Here is a 19,278-nt window from a genome sequence, read left to right as displayed (position 1 = left end):
TATTATATATGTGTGTATATGTATACACACACACGTATCACTTAATACTTTTTAAAGTTTTTCTTATAGACTTTTACTCATTTTACACAATATTATTATAAAGAAAATGAGGGAGGTAATTTTTTTGTTTTTTTTTTTGAGACAGAGTACCACCCTATCGCCCAGATTGGAGTGCAGTGGCAGGACCTCAGCCCACTGCGACCTCTGCCTCCCAGGCTCCAGAGATTCTCCTGCCTCAGCCTCCTCCTGAGTAGCTGGGATTACAGGTGTGCACATTTATAGGCTGCAAATACTCTAAAATGCTATATTTTAAATGTGACAATGGATGCCTCTAAATAAGGGAAAGTCAGCTAGCTACTCCTCTGCCAGTGACACACCTGCTGCTGCTACCTTGGATGACAGTGAAGGCCAAAGACACAAAGTGCTAATAGATGTCATTTTGATATTTAAGATGCTTTTAAAAAGTGATTTGAGTTTTATTAGTTTTAAGAGTCATGTAATAACTCCAAGAACAAAATTTGTTATCTACCAGAAAGATTCTCTCTCTCAAGTGGAAAGTCATGGGTGAGGCCAGTGGTTCTCAAACCTTTCTGTGCTGAGAATCACCCCGAGGGCTTGTTAAAACAGATTCCTGGTTCCTACCCACAGAGTTTCTAATTGAGTTGGTCTGGGTGGAGCCCAAGAATCTGCATGCCTAGCAAGTTCCAGGTGTGCCGGTGTTTAGGATTTGGGGACCTCATGCCCGAGCCATGCTTTCCCCAAGTGCCCGTCAATAGTTGGCTGTGTTGATTGGACACTGGAAGTAGAAGAGGTCAGTCAGTGAGGATAGGGGGAGCACATGGAACGTCTTTATACCCCCACCTTCAGCTGTAATGCTCTCAGCACCCTAAGCTCACTGTCTCCACATTCCCACAAAAGTCCTCCTTTCTCCTGTTCTCTGTAGCCAAAGAACAACAAAGTTGACATGTCTGGGTAGAGACCTTTGGAGACCATGAGAGCTCAAACAAACATCCTACAAACACACTTACAAGCATTATGAGCCTAAAAAAAGCATCCCAAAAGATGAAGATAAACTCATGACCCCCTGGCTTTTAAGAGAAAAACATGTAGTTAATACATACTCTTTTTTTGGAATGGTAGACTGTTAAAAGCAAGCACAGAGAACATTTCCAACTATAGAAAGAAGAGTAGGGTCATGAGCAAGGATTATATCCTGGGCCTTGGGGTTGTCCATTTTCTGCCTGGAATCTGGTTCTCAGGGCTGCTGTAGGACCCTAGACAAGCAGACTTCAAAAGGCCAGTAGACCAACTTTATTCTGCAGCTAAGAGCATTTAAAGCAAAACTAGTTAGGTGACTTTTAAAAATTTATGGGCTCCGCTCCTTGCTGACTATGTGGGGGTTACCGCACGTCCATATACAGGTTTTATTTTTAGGCAGTTGACACCTGGACACAGAGATAAATGTGTAAAGACAATTCTTCTAAAGATACATATAGATTTTTAATAAGGCAATGAGGATACTAGTGGTAAACAAAGTGTCACTTTAGCTATGTTTACCCAAGCCTGGTAATAACATGGCTTATTTTGAAGAGAAATGTTTTGTTTTTTTTTTTTTTTTTTTTTTTTTTTTGAGACAGAGTCTCGCTCTGTCACCCAGGCTGGAGTGCAGTGGCGCGATCTCGGCTCACTGCAAGCTCCGCCTCCCGGGTTCACACCATTCTCCTGCCTCAGCCTCTCCGAGTAGCTGGGACTACAGGCGCCCGCCACCACGCCCGGCTAATTTTTTGTATTTTTAGTAGAGACGGGGTTTCACCGTGGTCTCGATCTCCTGACCTCGTGATCCGCCCACCTCGGCCTCCCAAAGTGCTGGGATTACAAGCGTGAGCCACCGCGCCCGGCCGAGAAATGTTAAAATCAATTCTCACAGCTCCAAAGACAAAATAATTATCTCCAAGTCCCCAAATTGAATATCTTTACTTTTATTTTCTAGATCATTTGAAAAATTCTGTCACTTGTGGTGATACTTCTTATTTAATGATTACTTCTCTTCCTAAATGAAGGTAGTAATAGAATTTTTAATTAGTTTTATTGTGGTAAAATATACTCAACATAAAATTTACTATGTTAGCCACTTTTAAGTGTACAGTTCTGTGGCATTAATACATTCATATTACCATCATCCATTTCCAGATGTATTTGCTTTTAAATAATTGATCCCCTCACACTAAAATGATGAAAGCTAGAGACAACATGTATGGGTAACTTTGGTATTTTTGCAAACAGCAGGATTCTCTGTTTTCTGGAGGAAAGTTAAGTTAAAGTCATCATACAAGAGAAGAGATAAGACTAGACTCAGATCTGAGGCCCAATTGTGGGCCTACCAGCCCATGCTTTTAAATTAGGGGGAGCAAAAACCTAGCACCAGTTGCTGTTTCATGGAAGCCTTCTTTCTATAAACCCTTGGCGGACATTACTGTGTGATTACTGCACTCTTTCCCACTGAACCTCAGAATCTTTCTCCATATGGTTTTCCAGGCATTCATCACAACTAATTAGAATTGGTCCATAGATGAAACCTATTTACCATCTCCACATAAAAATTGCAAGGCATCCTGATGAAACAGGAGGTAAACATCATTTGGATGGCCTTTGACCCTGCCAAAGGTCCAATATTCACATCTGTACATGTAAACATGTACATAGTAGAAAAGCCCTTCAATATGGGGTTGTCACAAAGAAGGTTCCTTAGCATGGAAATCATCACAAATAAGAATGTTCTTACCTGGGTAGGAACACACTTTCCACCACATAAAAGTCTTGCATAAGAACATCTCGTTCTGGCTTGGAAGTAAGATTACCCACTGTGTATCCTATTCCCAGCTGAATAGCACCTTTAATAGCAGATGATGCAGTCTGCAAAGAAAACAAGGGTCTCAGCATTAGTCTTAACAGTCAGGGCCTTGTTCAATGGTACAGGCAACAAAACATGAGTGAGGTTCAGTTCTCTTTCTTGCTCCGAAACAATGATGAAGCTGAGGTTTGGCAAGATGATAAGTTGCTTCTTTTGATGCAGAATCTATTCCAAACATTAAAGCTCTTTCTTTGCATACATTTTTTGTAATGTCTCTTATAATTTAATTTGGAAATTGCTTACTAGTCTCACCATAGATCCATAATAATTTCTTACATTGATCTGTGCTAAAACACACAGCATGGGGACACCAATATTTCCCATTTATTACTTTTCTAATATCATCCAATAATTAAGCTGATGTAATGTTAACTTGGAGAATAACTACTGTACGTGTGTGTGTGTGTGTGTGTGTGTGTGTGTGTATGAGTATACACATATATAGTTTTAACCAACATAATAAGAGAAATAACAGAATAACTCAATTTAGGACAATTAGAATGTATTTTTTTATGGTGAAATGTGTCATACTTTTTATGCCTTGCACTGCCTAATGTAGTGCTACATACATGGTAGGAATTAAATACTTAAATCAGTGGTTCTTCACCAGGAACATCTGACGATATCTGAAGACATTTTTTGGTCATCACAACTGGCAGTGGTGGCATTATGTCTAGTGGGTAGAGGCCAGGGATGCTGCATAGGACAGCTCCCACCACAAAGAATCATTCAGACCAAAATGTCAATAATGCTGAGGTTAAGAAACCCTGACATGAATGGATGTAATAAAGATCACTTACTTTATAGAAAAGATACTTTCTTTCTGATTTAATATTTTTACTTAGCAAATCTAAGACCCATCCCCACCTCCCCCTTGCTTTATATCTTTTTATTTCTTCAAGCTTTTAACACCAGAGAACACCTGTTTATTCTGAAAAAAATTTCTTCTCTTGATTTCTATGACAGAATATGATCCTGAAGCCACTATTATATATATATATATATATTTTTTTTTTTTTTTTTTTTTTTTTTTGAGACAGGGTCTTACTCTGTCGTCCAGGCTGGAGTGCAGTCGTGCGATCTCGGCTCACTGCAATCTCTGCCTCCCGCATTCAAGCAATTCTCACGCCTCAGCCGCCTGAGTAGCTGGGACTATAGGCATGCACCACCACATCTGGCTAATATTTGTATTTTTAGTAGAGACGGGATTTCGCCATGTTGGCCAGGCTGGTCTCAAACTCCTGGTCTTATGTGACCAGGAGCCTCCCGAAGTGCTGTGATTACCGGTGTGAGCCACTATGCCCAGCCCACTTCCAGCTTTTCTTATAGTCTCTCCTGTCACTTCTTCTCTGACCTCTCATGTTGTATTTGCTATAATTGCAGTGTCCCCAGAATTTGGTCCTTGATCCTCAAGTCTCCTTAATATACCCTGGTAATCAATCCATTCTTAATGACTTAAATACTGTTTCTATTCAGATGGCTCGCAGATTCTTTTCCATCAATTGAGATGCTGTTCTGTCAACACAAATGCAGTGTATACAGAGCCAAATTAATACCTTACAACCTCTCCACACTACTTCTGAGATGGGCTTCATTTCCCAAGGCAGTGTCATCTTCAGTTATCCAAACTTGACCTCCAAACAGACTACATCTAGAACAGGGCTAGGTCTCTAGTCCATCTATTGACTACTTTCCCATAGGGGCATCATTTCATCACTTTGCTTATTCTACAATAAAGGTTATGTCACCTTTAGTGTGAGGATGACTATCTACATCCTTGACACTTAGGGAGGTCGAAAAATGTCTTTGTGTTTTTCTTTTTTCACATGCCCTTTTATTTAAGATCCTAGGGCAGCAAGATGGCAACACACTAAGACTTAAGCCCACAGTGCATTGTTTCTTTAAAAAAAAAAAAAAAACCTGCTATTTTAATGCTCCCTCTCGGAGCTCTGCAATGCCACCAATTGGCGTCAGTGACCTTTTGTGCCAGTAGCTCTGACTTTTAAAGGCTGAAGTGGATTTTCTTCATTTTAACCTTGCATAAAAATTCAAAAGGCATCTCTTCTCTCAAGCGTCACTCAGACTGGTAAGGCACAAGAGGTGACATAAGCACTTCCCAGAGGGCCCGATACGCCACACGGTTCTAAGCCAGATCTATCAACAGGTTCACATGCTGCCCAAGTGCTCTGCACTCCCCCATACCACACCCCTGACGCTGCTTTCCAGAACTATCTGTATCTGCTTAACTCACAAAACCACCACAAAAACATCATTTTAACACTTCTTGGGCTGGAACAGCCTGCCAAACAGAGTATCCAATTCTTTGTTGTCTCCACCCTGGCAACAGAAGGTAGTCAAAGCTGTGACTAGTCTACACCTAGTGTTACCAAACTTCAGGAACATGAGAATCACTGGGTACACTTGCTAAAACAGATGACAGTCATGTCCCCAGAATTTCTGATTCCAAAAGTCTGGAGTGAGGACCAAATATATGCTCTTGTTCTAAGAAAAAATCTTTCTTCTCTGGTGTAAGGTTGAGTCCCTGAGGAGTAAGATTTTGAAAAGAACCCTGCTGTTATATAATTAGTTAAATCAAAAACAGACTGGTAATAATATTACTTTCCTTTCACAGCATTTAAAATTCAGGTGCTCTGATGGGAGAAATAATAAAAGGAGTTATTAATCTTTTTTGACCAACTAATTTATGCCAGGCACTTGATGTATTAATAACAACAATTATGATCATGATCTATCATAATCATAGCACATACTAATGTAGTGTTTACTACTAAATGGCAGGCACATTCTAAGTGCTTTCTGGTTATATTAACCCTTTTATCCTCATGACTCTATGAGGTAGGCACTCTTACTATTTCTATCAGCTCAGGAAGGTTTAGCAACTTACACGAGGTCACACAGCTACTGACAAGGTGAAGCTGGGACTCACCTCTAGGAAGGCTGGCTCCAGAGTCCTAAGTTATACTCCACTGCCTCTAAAGCAGAATCTCCTCACTCATTTGACCCTCTCCAGAACCGCGAGGCACAGTAACAACGGTTCCCATTTTACAGGGGTGGATTTAAGGCTCGGCAAGGTTACGTGACTTGCCCAAGTCCCTTTGCTAGTGTGTGGTGGAGTCTCACTGCCAAACCCAGGCTGCCTCCTCCATATCCGTGTTTGCGAAATGAGCCTAGAATCAAAGTCGGAAGTTCTCTTTTAAGTCTGGATGTTTGACCTCAACAAAGCAAAAGCTCTGAGAGAGCCATTCCTTTTGGTGAAAAAAGGGTAAAAATTTTATTTGCTTCCAATCATACCCACCCACAGGTAAGCCAAAGAAACACTTGTAAACTTCTTGGTAAAGCTGTACAAACACCATCGTTAATGTCACCACTGGTAACATGGGGACCATGAACAAAAGGCGGCATTTTGCTGACATACTAGGAATGACACCTCAAAGTTTCCTCCTCCCCAGGTCTGTGTAAAAACTAAATGCTTTAATAGTGAAACATTTGGGTATCACTAAAAAGCATCGTATATATGGAATCTAAAAATGTTGAAGTTGAAGTAGAACGCTGGTTACCAGGGGCTGGTTGGGGGCTGGGGGCTTGGGGAGATATTGGTCCAAGGACAAAATTTCAGTTAGATAGGAGGAATATGTCCAAGAGATCTATTGTACAATATGGTGACTGCAGTTAATAATAATGATCATATTTTAAAAATCACCAAGAAAGTAGATTTCAAGTGTTCTCGTCACAAAAAATAACTGTGAGGAAATGCACATTACCTCAATTAACTAACTCAACAGAACCATTTCACAATGTATACATTTTTCAAAACATCATGTTGTACACAATAAATATATATAATTTTTACTTGTCAATTAAAAAATAAAATAGAAAAAAAGTATCTTGTCTGCTTTGTGGAAATGTCTGAGGCACATCCTAATATTAAGCCAGAAGTACTTTGAAACTGTGAAAAAACACTTTGAAACACTACCTGGAGTGTCTCTGATGAGATTAGTACATCATGATGATAACAACGAACCTTCTGTGTGAAGTGCTGGTGATTGCAGTACTAGAACCAATAGTCCTTTCCCTGAAAACTCTAAGCCACCAGAGCTCCCTGCCTTCCTCCAGGATACCACCAACAGACCAGTGACCCGGTGGTGGGTCGCCGGCTTTGCACAACTGAGCTTCTCTGCTTTCCTCTACATGGCTTGGCATATGCTCTAAAAGTGCTAGGACAGGACTACTGCCCCTTTGAGTGCCAAGGGGAAACTTTGACTCCTTTAAAACCTACAGGTTTAGGTTTCAGAACACAGCAAACAGAGTCTATTTTTAATTCAGGTTTTTGCAAGGGCTAAGTGGAGGCAATATGTTGCCTGGATACTAGAAAAACCTCTAAACCATCTGATACTTGGAGAAAGGGAGAACCATATAATATCATAAAGGCAAACCACAAACGTTCAGTTTCCCAGCTCCTCTGTATTAACCCAAACGTGTTCAGCTACGATGGTAATGCTAAGAGGAAAATGAATATCAGCTTGCATTTGGGTAATATGTTATGGTTTTCAAAGCACTGTTTTTTAATGATCACATTTGATTGTCACGACTGTTACATAGCTAGGTAGGGTTTCTAATGCCATAGTATAGATAAGGAAACCGTGGCTCTGGGAGATGAACTTGGTCTAAATCCCTTAGCTAGTGTGTGCATACTCTGGTCTTCTAGAAGGCTCCCAATGTGGCATTCTACAATTTTGCTTTACTTACCTGAGTTTTCTTTGCTAGAGATGGATCTGATAAAAGCTGAGAAGCAGCGAACAATGAGATAATAATGATGAAAGTTACAATAAGACCAAATGCCTAGGCAAACCCAGTCTTAGAAAAGCAAGGATCTGACAAGATTTTGATGTCCTTACAGGAAACTGCTTTCTACAGCACACTATCTATAAAATTAGGTCACTTAATATGCCATCTGATATGACTGGCTTTAAAAGGAAATATTGAAACACTTCACGTCAACAGCATTTTTCCACCTAAGGTGAACGGATGAACTAATTTTGGGATTATGGCCAATATAGATGTTTGCAGACTGATTGTTTTCAAAAGTACAAATCTGATCACGTCAGTGTCTTGCCTGAAGCCCTCTAATGGGTTCTCAGCACCTCCCTGGAGGATTAAGTCGAAATCCCTTAGCTTAACACTGGAAGCCTATCTTAGAATATTACTCCCTGTCTGCTTCCCACCAACTCCCACACCTGATATATATTTTAAAAACCAAATACTCTACCCTTTGAGCAAGCTGAGCTTATGAACCCCTAAAAACTACATGTGAAAATTTTTGCTTGTGTGCATTTTTACCAGGGATGAGGTCCAATGCTTTCTCTGTTTCTGAGAAGATCTATTTTCCCAAAACCATAGATTTTGAGAGTCTAATTCTGAATCAGAGATATTCACTGACAAGGTGCCTTAGACTAGGCCATAAAGAAATGGTTCAGTATCACCTGTTAACAGCAAGAGAGGGCCAGGTGCAGTGGCTCACGCCTGTAATCCTAGCACTTTGGGAGGCCGAGGAGGGTGGATCACTTGAGGTCAGGAGTTCGAGACCAGACTGGCCAACATGGTGAAACCCCATCTCTACTAAAAATACAAAAATTAGCCAGGCATGGTGGTGCATACCTGTAATCCCAGCTACTCAGGAGGCTGAGGCAGGAGAATTACTTGAACCCAGGAGGCAGAGGTTGCAGTGAGCCAAGATGGCGCCACTGCACTCCAGCTGGGGCAAAAGAGCAAGACTCAGTCTTAACAACAACAACAACAAAACAGCAAGAGAGTAATTCTTATATGGGTGTATGGGAAGGGAGATGCTGACCAGCCTCCCCATTTATTTATTATTTCTCCCTCATTCTGCTTCAGTAACCACCCCGGTTCTACAACATATGCTGGAGTGCAGTGGTATGATCACAGCCCATTGTAACCTCAAACTCCTGGGCTCAAGCCATCCTCCCACCTCAGCCTCCCGAGTAGCTGTGACTTCAGGTGTATGCTACCATGCCTGGCTAATCTTTTCAATTTTTTGTTGGGATAGGGTCTCACTTTGTGGCTCAGGCTGATCTCAAACTCCTGACCTCAAGAGATTCTCCTGCCTCAGCCTCCCAAAGCGCTGAGATTACAGGCGTGAGCCGCCACACCTGGTCCACATTCCTTCATTTCTACGGCTCAAACCCAGCTCCAGGTGCTCCGTCCTCTCTCTGAACCTATACTCCAGAAAGAAGGCATATAGTCCACTTATTTGTCCCACTGAGAGAATTAAGGAGAAAGAAAGAAAGGGATAGATTCCCACTGAGAGAATTAAGGAGAAAGAAAGAAAGGGATAGATTCCCACTGAGAGAATTAAGGGAAAAGAGAGAGAGATGGCATGAAACTGGTTGTAGGACTATGGGAATTATACAGTTTGTGGATGGGCAAACCTCCTCCTCTCTGAGAGGAAGTGAGACCACCTCTTGCTTCTGGGTTCTTCAAATCATTTCTCAAGTTCTTCCCTGTATTAGTTTTCTATTGCTTCTATAAGAAGTTATTACAAGCTCAGTGGCTTAAAACAATGCAAACTTATTATCTTACGGTTCTGGAGGTCAGAAGTCCTAAAATCAAGGTTTTGACAAGGCTGCGTTCCTTTAGAGACTCTAGTGGAGAATCAGTTCCTAGAGTCCACCCGCATTCCTTGTGGCCTCTTCCTCCATCTTCAAAGCCAGTGGAATTGTTAAATCTCTGTCTCCCTCTGACCTCTGCTTCTCTCATCACATCTCCTTCTGTGACTCTGATCTTCTCACTTCGCTTTTATAAGGACCCATCTGGATAATCTAAGATAATCTCCCTATCTCAAAATCTTTAACTTAATCACAACTGCCAAGTGTGTGAACTTATTGGCAATGTCTTCTTAATAGGTTCCAGGGATTAGGACATGGATCTCTTTGGGGTCCCCTTTATTCTGTGGATCACACTCCTCTACTTCAGGATCGACCCTGGCATTTTTTCCAGTGTTGCCCCCAGCAGAGAGAAGAGGTTCCCTCAGAACCCCATTCAGTCAGAGGCTGTTCATTCTGCTAGCAAAGATCTGAGCACTTGGTATGAGCCAGGCATTATTTTAGGCATTGTGGGAAGCATAAGCCAAAAAAGAGACATGGTTCTTGCTCTCATGGGAGTTTCTAGTCTAGTGGGGGAAAGAGACATTAAACAGCCAAAGACACACATGCATAAAGACAAATGAAGTCAGTGACAGAAAGAACAGCGTGAAATAATTGAGGTCAGAAGGGCAGAGACCCACTCAAGAATGATGGAGTCTCAGAGGTCTCTCTGAGGAATGATCTGTAGGCTGAGACCTGAAAAGTGAGAATGAGTCAACAAGTCGTGTCAACAAAGGCTGCCTGTGTGCCTTCGTACAAACTGGGGACATAGAGGTGACCTGAACAGAGTCTTGCCCTTAAGGAATTGACATTTTGGACTACTATGTGTGGTGAGGAAAGACAAAGCACATTAGGAGATTAGGGGAGTTGATTTCCAGGGATAGAGAAGCAGTAAGGTTCAGGAACCTAAAAGCAAATCATATGAGTTCACTAGTCGGGTAACAGGGAAAGTGCCAGAACTGGAGGCTGGAAAGACTACACAGACCGCGATCTGGGCCTTACAGGCCACCCTAATGGTTAGATGTGTTTCAATGAGGGAACAGCATTCTTATGTGAAAAGGTTCACTCTGGCTGCTACTTAGCGTAGCAGGAATTGATTCTCTGCTAGAGTCTCTGAAGGAACGCAGCCTTGTCAACACCTTCATTTTAGGACTTTTGACCTCCAGAACTATAAGACAGTAAGTTTGCATTGATTTAAGCCACTGAGCTTATAGTAATTTGTTATAGAAGCAACAGAAAACTAATACAGGAAAGAACTTGAGAAATGATTTGAAGAACTCAGAAGCAAGAGGTGGTCCCACTTCCTCTCACAGAGGAGGAGGTTTGCCCACCCACAAACTGTATCATTTCCATAGTCCTACAACCAGTTTCATTGGAGGGATTATAGGCAGGAAAGTGATTGGGGGCAGTTTTAGTGGTTCATATAGAGATACTGATGGCTTAGAGAAGGGTGATGAATGAGAGGATGGGCAGAGGAGGTGGATTTGAGATATATTGGAGGGAGGGAGACAGAACTTGCTACAAGCTAGAAATGAGGGAGAGGAAAGTACCAGCAATGCCTCCTGGCATTTTCCTTCAGCAGTTGAGAGGACCCAAGTCACGTCACCAAGCTGAGGAAATTGAAGAAGGTACCTATTTTGGAGCAGATTCAGGGTTCCATTTGAGATGCTAATGAGACATCCAGCTGCAGATGCTAAAATACAAGTCTGGAGCTTGGGATAGGGGTTAGAGAGAATATTTCATTTTGAGGGTTGTTAGCATATAAATGATATTGAAAACCAAGGAGTTGAATGAGAAAACCAAGAGAGAGACAGGGGAGTATCCAAGGAGAGTCCTAAACCACAACAACATCTAGAAAATAGATGGAAGAAGGAAAAGCTTTGGAGGAGACTTAGGAGCGACTAACACAGTAGAAGAAAATCAGGGAAATATGGCTTCACTGAAACCAAGAAAAGAGAGTTTGAAGAAAGGAGTGACAACCGTCTCCACAAGTAGCTCTTTCATCTGATAATATAAATGCTACAACTTGATGGAATATCTAAAGCTATGAGTCAAATTCTCTATATTTTTCTCATCCATATTGTTAATTCATACATAAACCTAAATCTGGATCTAGAATATTTGACAAAATTATTTGATGGACTCGTCAAATTATGCCATCATTTAAATCATATTTTAGAAGTGATCCTTAGAAAAATAAAATACTATGTTAAGTTTAAAAAGCAGGACACAATACAGATCATAAAATTTAAACAAGAAAAACCAAGTGCATGTGTACATATCCACAGAGGAAAATAAGACAGGAAGGAAATATACCAAAATGTACAATTATTTCTGGATACTGGGATATTAGGTGATTTTTGCTTTCAAGTTTTGTACTTCCCAAGTTTTCTAAATTTTATGTTTTATATATAGGGAAGGGAATGTCCTCTAATGAGCTATTGCTACTATGTTTTAAAATACATTTTGAGGGATGACAAAGGCATGTTTAGGAGTTGCTCATCTTTTTTAGCTTTTTCTTTTAGGTCAAGGCCTTAGCAACAAACCTATGTAATGATTGTGCTTTTATAAAATGTAATCATAACAAGTTTATTTTTGCCTCCCACTGTTCCTCTGAATGTATTCTGGGGTTAGATTTTTCTTCTGCCCCAGCATGAAATGTACGGCAGGTCTATGACCCTTCTGGTGGCTTCTGGAATAAAAGGTCCTGTCCAGGTATGGTGGCTTGCACCTGTAATTCCAGCATTTTGAGAGGCCAGGGCAGGAGGATCACCTGGGCCTAGGAGTATGAGATCAGCCTGGGCCACACACTAAGACATTTTCTCTATAAAAAATCAAAAAATTGGTCAGGCATGGTGGTGGCACCTGCAGTCCCAGTTACTCAGGAGGCTGAGGCAGGAGGATTGCTTGTGCCTAGGAGGTAAAGGCTGTAGTGAGCTGTGATTGTGCCACTGCATTTCAGCTTGGATGACAGAATGAAACCCTGTCTCAAAAAAAAAAGTCTTCTGTTTATTCCCAGTCATAGATCTGTAAAAATGGTCTCATTTAGGCATTTGGTATGTATAGTCCAGCTTAATAATAATAATAATAATATAAAAAAATTATATATGCCTTTGGTAGCCATCTCTCTCTTCCCCCAGCTTGCCTGGCACAAGCCGGCCTCCAGCAGTGGGAGGGGCTTGGGAGCCTCTCTTCTCTTTTCTGGCTGGTTGCTAGAGGGAGGAGAAAAGAGGTAGGAAAGGTCTTTTTTGAAGAGTACAGTTGTAAAATGTACCAGGCACTGAAAAGGCTGTCCAGGTATGCATCTTTTTTTCTTGTGAGGTGCTCTCACGGGGTCTGCAGTTCTCCCCTCCAAATGGTTATTGCATTCCTCTGCTTGGTAGTTTCCTGTTGTTTTTCCAGTTCCTCACATAGACAGGACTGGGGTGACCCCACATTAGCTCTCTCTAGAGCTCAGCGCCCTCCAATGGTCACATATCATTTGTCTGGAACACTCATCCTCCCCAAGGAGCCTTTTTTTGGTTTTGCCATCATCAGAGCAGCTGACCAAAACTTCTCTTCTGAAAACTTTCTGATTTTTCAGAAAAATACTATAGTCTATTGCATCCCCCAGGCTCCAGGGAGCACACAGCACACTCTTCAGTGGTCTCACAGAAGCCTCCTTCCCTAGGCTTGAGATGGTGGGCAGACCCTCTCCCAAGCCTCTCCCTTATGTGAGTTACTCATGACATATCAACGACTCTTTCCAAATTTCCTCTTCCATATCTCACAGTGGGCCAGCCAGGCCCTTTCATAGAGTGGGATGATCATTTGACTGGTCTTAGACCACCTCCTTCCCCAAGTTCTACATGGCAGGCTGGCACCTGACCTTGGAATGTGATTATGCAGCTTGTATTGTGTGGGACTGATTCCCAGGTCCTGCTGATCACATGGGGTTTGGGCCAGCTGCATCAATGGATTGCTCACTGTGTTCCATTCCACCTGCCACGTGACTGCCAGACTCATCATTCCAACGCTCTCTTTCTCTTTTTCCTTTTAAAACCACCTCCCAGCATAGAAGCCTCCACTAATTTTTGGCCATCTGTAGAAAGGAATCCAAATTCTTTGCTTGGCCTTCAAAACTTTCTACAATTGAGTTCCTGTTCATGCTAAATGGTGTAATAAATCGATCCACAAATGCCAAGTCCTATAAAAAAACACACCCCTAAAATTCAATGTCTTGATTCAAGAGAAGTTTATTTTTTGACAGGGCATAGTCCACAGTGAGTGTCTCTGAATGATGATCCACTTGCCTTTGTCAGGTGATTCAGAGTCTGGCTCCTGCATCCCTGTGGCTCTAGTAGCCCCTAGGATCGTAAAATGCCCCCAGTCCAGCTGGCTGATAGGTAGAGTGAGAGAATATCCACTTCTTCCTACCTTTGCCAGGAAGTGACAGTGCAGGATATCTTACCCCAGGCCTGTCCCTCAACCCTCCTTCATGCTGCTCTGTGCCCTGGGTTACCATCAGTAAGGCCACATCAAAGGGCTCCCTCTGGCTTCTAGTTGGGTTTGGCCAATGGGACACCACGGCAGAAGACTGGAGGGAGGTTTGAGAGTGAGGTCAAAGTGTTTACTTCCATCCCTCCCTCCTGGAGGGTTTGACTCAGTCTGGTTGTGTCCTTCTAAAGGTTACAGCTCCTCTCTGTGGATCTTTCCAGATGATTCCTACTCTAGGATCTAGAAATAGTGCCATTCTCTTACCTTTTCATGGCTTGGGGGGCGGTATGGGAGAGGCGGGTAACAAGGTACATTTTGCCTCAAGACACTGAACTACCCCTCTTATGGTTTCTCTGCATTTCTCCCACATCTTTGCAAACAGTGTCTTTTTCTTTTTCTTTTTTTAAAATTTTACTTTAAGTTCTAGGATACATGTACAGAACACGCAGGTTTGTTACCTAGGTATACATGTGCCATGGTGGTGTGCTACACCTCTCAACCTGTCATCTAGGTTTTAAGCCCTGCATGCATTTGGTATTTGTCCTAATGCTCTCCGTCCCCTTGACCCTCCCCCGCCGACAGGCCCCGGTGTGTGATGTTCCCCTCCCTGTGTCCATGTGTTCTCATAAACAGAGTCCTCTTAAATTCCTTCCAAATTATCTAATTTAAGCGTGCCATCCTTTAACTGCCCAGCTCCTCCAGACAATGACTCATTCATAGTACAGCAGCAAGGATAAGCCACATGGCCCGGCTCACATGCAAGGAGGGCCGGCTCTGCAGCTGCTTTCCAGACCCAGCTGTGCTTTGGAAGAGGGGGCACAAACTCTGGTGGACCAGTTACTGTTTTGGCCACAAGCCAGAGATCCTCTGGCCTCTGTGCAAATCCACCACTTCAGCCAAACTGTCCCATTTAAACTTGCCTTGCGATTGCTGGTCTCTGCATCCACTGATCTCTGGGCTTTCCATGCTGCCCTTTTCCACTCTCTTTTCAGAATCCTACCCACTCTCCCAGGTCCAGCTTTACCAATCGTGCCTCCATACAGCCTCTGTTCATTATAGCAGCTAAAAGCAGTTAATCCCCTCTCCCAGTATGAATCATTTCATACGTGACTTTTGGGGTATTCTGTTATTTTCATGATTGGCAACTACATTTCTGATGTCATTTCTGCAGCATCTGCATTTTCAAAAATAAGAATACTGGAGTTCCATTAAATGGTGGCCTTCCCTAGGCTTGCACGGACACTCCATGTGGTGAACTTGCCTTATAACAAGGTTATTCTGACACACTAGGCACTAAACAACCTTGGAAGGAGCCCAACACACATCCACTTTATATTTAATTTTCCCTTTTTATCAAGCAGCCTTTTAACAAGATCCCAGTGTATCCATCTGTTTTATAGAAGATTTGCTTCTCAACATTTAATAGGAAAGGCAGAATAAAGAAAAAGTGTTTCATGGTTTCTTTGAAATGATCTCCACCTTAATTTGATTGGCAGCGAAGCATGTTGCCTCATTGGAAAGGAACAGCATGTTGAGTAAACACTCCTCATTAACAGAAAAATACTGTACTCCTAAAGCATTCATAATACAGCAGCATCAAATTATGCACACTTAATTTCCCTAAATAGAGACAGGCCATCAACTGCAGATGAAATTCTTGATTTAGGATAGAGCTGTTATATTTGCTGCATATATTTGCTGTTATATTAGTCTTTCAGAAATATTACACTTTAAACTGAGATATTCATTATAAATGTAACAGTATAATATCCTTAATACTATTCTTACCTACTAGGGAAGAATATTTCATTTGTCTGTGTATTCAAATAAAAATTGTTATTTATTTGATATAAATATCAACTTAGATTCAATAGATTAAAATAAGACAGGATTCACTTTTCATCCTAGAATCAACCAAAATAAAATTTGACAGAATCTTAGGGTGTTCAATTTCCTGGTAGAGGACTTGTTATTTGAAAGGTGAAATATTAGTTCAGTGCTAAGCGCTGTTTTGGGGGAAATAACACAATGCTTACAGCAGGTGTTACTGGCTGTCTCCAGCATCTATTCTCTTCTTACTTAGCAGTTGTTTCTTCATGAGGCTTGACTTTGCCCTCAGGGACATCTGGCTGTGTCTGGAGACAGTTTTGGTTGTCACACCTGGGCAGTGTTCCTAGCACTGATTGGACAGAGGCCAGGGACGTGCTAAATATCCTACAATGCACAGAACAGCCCCCCTCAACAAACAATTATCTGGCCCATATGTCAGTAGTTGCTGAGGTTCGGAAACCTTGCGATATAGTAACAGAGATTTCAACTGGGTATTTTGCCTCGTTCTCTTTTAGGTAAATATCATCACATTACTATTTTCTGGCTACTGAGCTGGGACAGGAAATGATGTGTCCAACTCCCAGGTCACATCTTCACCAGGAAGGGGTGTGTTGTGTACAGATGTGATGGACAGAGATGAAGCAGGCTTCTTTAATCGCTTTTGTTAGCTATACATTCAGAATGATAGAAAAACAAGATGGAAACCTAGGCCCCTGAATACCCTGCAGAGGCAAGTAAATGACCTCTGCACTTCACGTGTATGAGAAATAAACTTCAACTTAGCTTAAGCCATGGTCATTCTGGTTCTTGTTTTGATCTATATTCCAAGCGCATATACCCTACGGACCTATAACCAAATGCTCTTTACCTGAAAAACAATATAGGCTCAAAAATATATCAGACTGAAAGATAAATATCCATAAAGATACCATTGCTCAATTTAGAAATGTAAATTGTAGCCCATGCTCATTGAGAAAAAGTTAAAAAAAAACTCTTAACTATAGAATGTAAAACACCAATGTGCCCTTCTCATGCTTACTCTTCAGGGTTAACTACTCTCAACTGTTTAGTGTGTGTTTGGGGCTTTTTTCTCTACACACTGAAAAATACATGTCTGTACACATGCATTACAGATAAAAATGAGGCTGGGCGTTGTGGGGCATGCCTTTAATCCCAGCACTTTGGGAGGCCAAGGTGGGTGGATTGCTTGAGCTCAGGAGTTCAAGACCAGCCTGGGCAATGTGGTGAAACCCTGTCTTTACAAAAAATGCAAAAATTAGCTGGGTATGGTGGCTCTTGCCTGGAGAGGCTGAGGCAGGAGGATCACTTAAGCCTGGGAGGCGGAGGTTGCAGTGAGCTGAGATCGCACCGCTGCACTTCAGCCTGGGTGACAGAGGGACAGAGGGAGACCTTATCTCAAAAATAAAAATAAAATTAAAATGAGACTCTACTATTCATGCTTTGTTTCAGCTTGCTTTTTTTTTCAAATACTATCCTTCCATCTATACAGATCTCATTATTTGTAATGGTTACATAGATTTTCATAGCTTGTATGTACCACAATTGTTTTAAATACTCTCTTATTGATAGACACTAGGGTTCTTGTTCTCTCTCTTTAGTAGAAAATAATGTGGTGATGAATATCCTTGTTCATATATTCCTATACACTTATTTCTTGAATATTACTGCAGCTTTGATTCCTAGAAGAACTGCTGAGTTAAAAAAATATGCACATTTATACTTTTGGTAGGTACTGCCAAGATGTCTTCTATGGATTTCATCAATTTATATACCCACCCACAGAGTGCTGTGTAAGAATGATTCTATCCTCATACTCCTACCAATACCAGTATCATCAATATTGTTAACTTTTGCCACTCTTGTTGTTTTAGTCTCCATTTTCCTGATCACTAGTGAGACAGATTCTCTTTTTGTGTATTAATTGTATTTTTGCTCTTAACTTTATAATTTTCATTTTTTATGGTTATACACTAATAGTCACGGTCAATTATTTTACAGCAATTAAAGTTAAACTGCATTTGTAAAACAGTCCCCATGGAAGCTCCAAAACAATAAAATTTTCATGCCTTCTCTTAAGAGTTTTGATTATTAAAATTGTATGCTCTCACAGGGCAGAAACTATATCTATTCTTTATCATCTACCAAATAAGGTTCTTCTTTATTCCTTCTTATAATAAAATTTTACACTTCTCTAGCCTTTTTCATTTAAAATTTAAAATAGTCCTTTAGAAGAATTTACACCCATATTCACAATTAAATATATACTTTTGCAATAACAAATAAGGAGTGTGTTCCCTAATTGGCTCATTGGGATGCTGGACTCTTGGAGGAACATCTAACAGCAGCTTGTGGGTGAAGTGGGGGTTGAGAAACACACCTAGGCAGAAAGATATAGAGAAAATGCAATTGTGCCTGCCTATCGATGTCTTTTAAAGTCTTACACTGCAGGGCCAGAAAGGACCTCTTAGATGGGCTTCCCTGAAGTAAGAAATAATCAGGGATCTTTAGGTGGAATCTTTTCACATTATGGTAGTACCTTTCTTGCCATAACTCCACTCACTCTTCTTTTGATGGGGAATGAATGGAGTATGTTCATGGCTCTTTTCACCATTCTATTAGCTAGCTGGCCTTTCCTGAGTGCTTACTGTCGTCCAAGCCCTGTACAAAATTACTTACTCTTCATTTACATAAGATGAAACTGGCCCAGAAAGACAAATCAGCTTATCCAAGGCTACACAGTGAGGAGGTGGCAAAGCTGGCCCTTGAACCTAGATCTGTTAACCCTGAGTCCATGCCCATAACCATCGTACCTGATACCATAACCCCACATAGAATTACAGAAATAGCAGCTTTGTAGTTTTGTGTTTCAGTTTAGCACAGGCCCAGCCAAACTATGTGGCTACTCCAACTGCTTGTTTACTGGCTACATGGGCCTGTTTCCAAGCAATGCCAGGCCAGCTTCCACTGTTTGAATTTGCATTCTCCTTTGACTGGTAAATCCACGGTTCTCTCTTTGCCCATAGGTGTGGAGATGGGTCAGGGCCAAAGTCAAATCTCTGCTCTACAGAGTTCTGCAGGGGCATATCACAGCCCTCTGCCATGTCAGGTGCCCAGACACATGGGCACTAATTTAAAAGGTGTCCTAGATGGGGCCAAAGTGGAAAGGTTTCACTATAACATTGGGAATCTTTAGAACAGGAATTAGAATCTAGGCTGTTTACCAGCTTTAAGTAAAACAAGATTAGGACAAGCAACCTCCCCTCAAGGAAACCCTCAGCAACCTCCACCCTCTCATCCATCCCTTCTGGTCTAATGTTATCCCCACCTACTTCGAGAGGATATTAACCCCTAGCCACCAAG

At 41.5% G+C, this 19,278-nt stretch overlaps 1 protein-coding gene across 3 annotated transcripts in view; it reads right to left on the bottom strand.

Annotated features, from left to right (window-relative positions):
* Positions 1 to 19,278, bottom strand: part of PIP5K1B (phosphatidylinositol-4-phosphate 5-kinase type 1 beta) — a 305,964-nt gene that overhangs the window by 144,314 nt on the left and 142,372 nt on the right. For all 3 annotated transcript variants that reach the window (XM_055294401.2, XM_063609935.1, XM_063609936.1), the window contains one exon: positions 2,783 to 2,913. In XM_055294401.2, the coding sequence (XP_055150376.1) occupies positions 2,783 to 2,913 (131 nt within the window). The remainder of the gene's footprint in view (positions 1 to 2,782; positions 2,914 to 19,278) is intronic.

The sequence above is a fragment of the Symphalangus syndactylus genome, chromosome 9 (assembly GCF_028878055.3).
Source record: "Symphalangus syndactylus isolate Jambi chromosome 9, NHGRI_mSymSyn1-v2.1_pri, whole genome shotgun sequence".
Lineage (NCBI taxonomy): Eukaryota > Metazoa > Chordata > Mammalia > Primates > Hylobatidae > Symphalangus > Symphalangus syndactylus.
The sequence above is the reverse complement of the archived record's forward strand: the minus strand, read 5'-3'. Positions and strand labels throughout refer to the sequence as shown.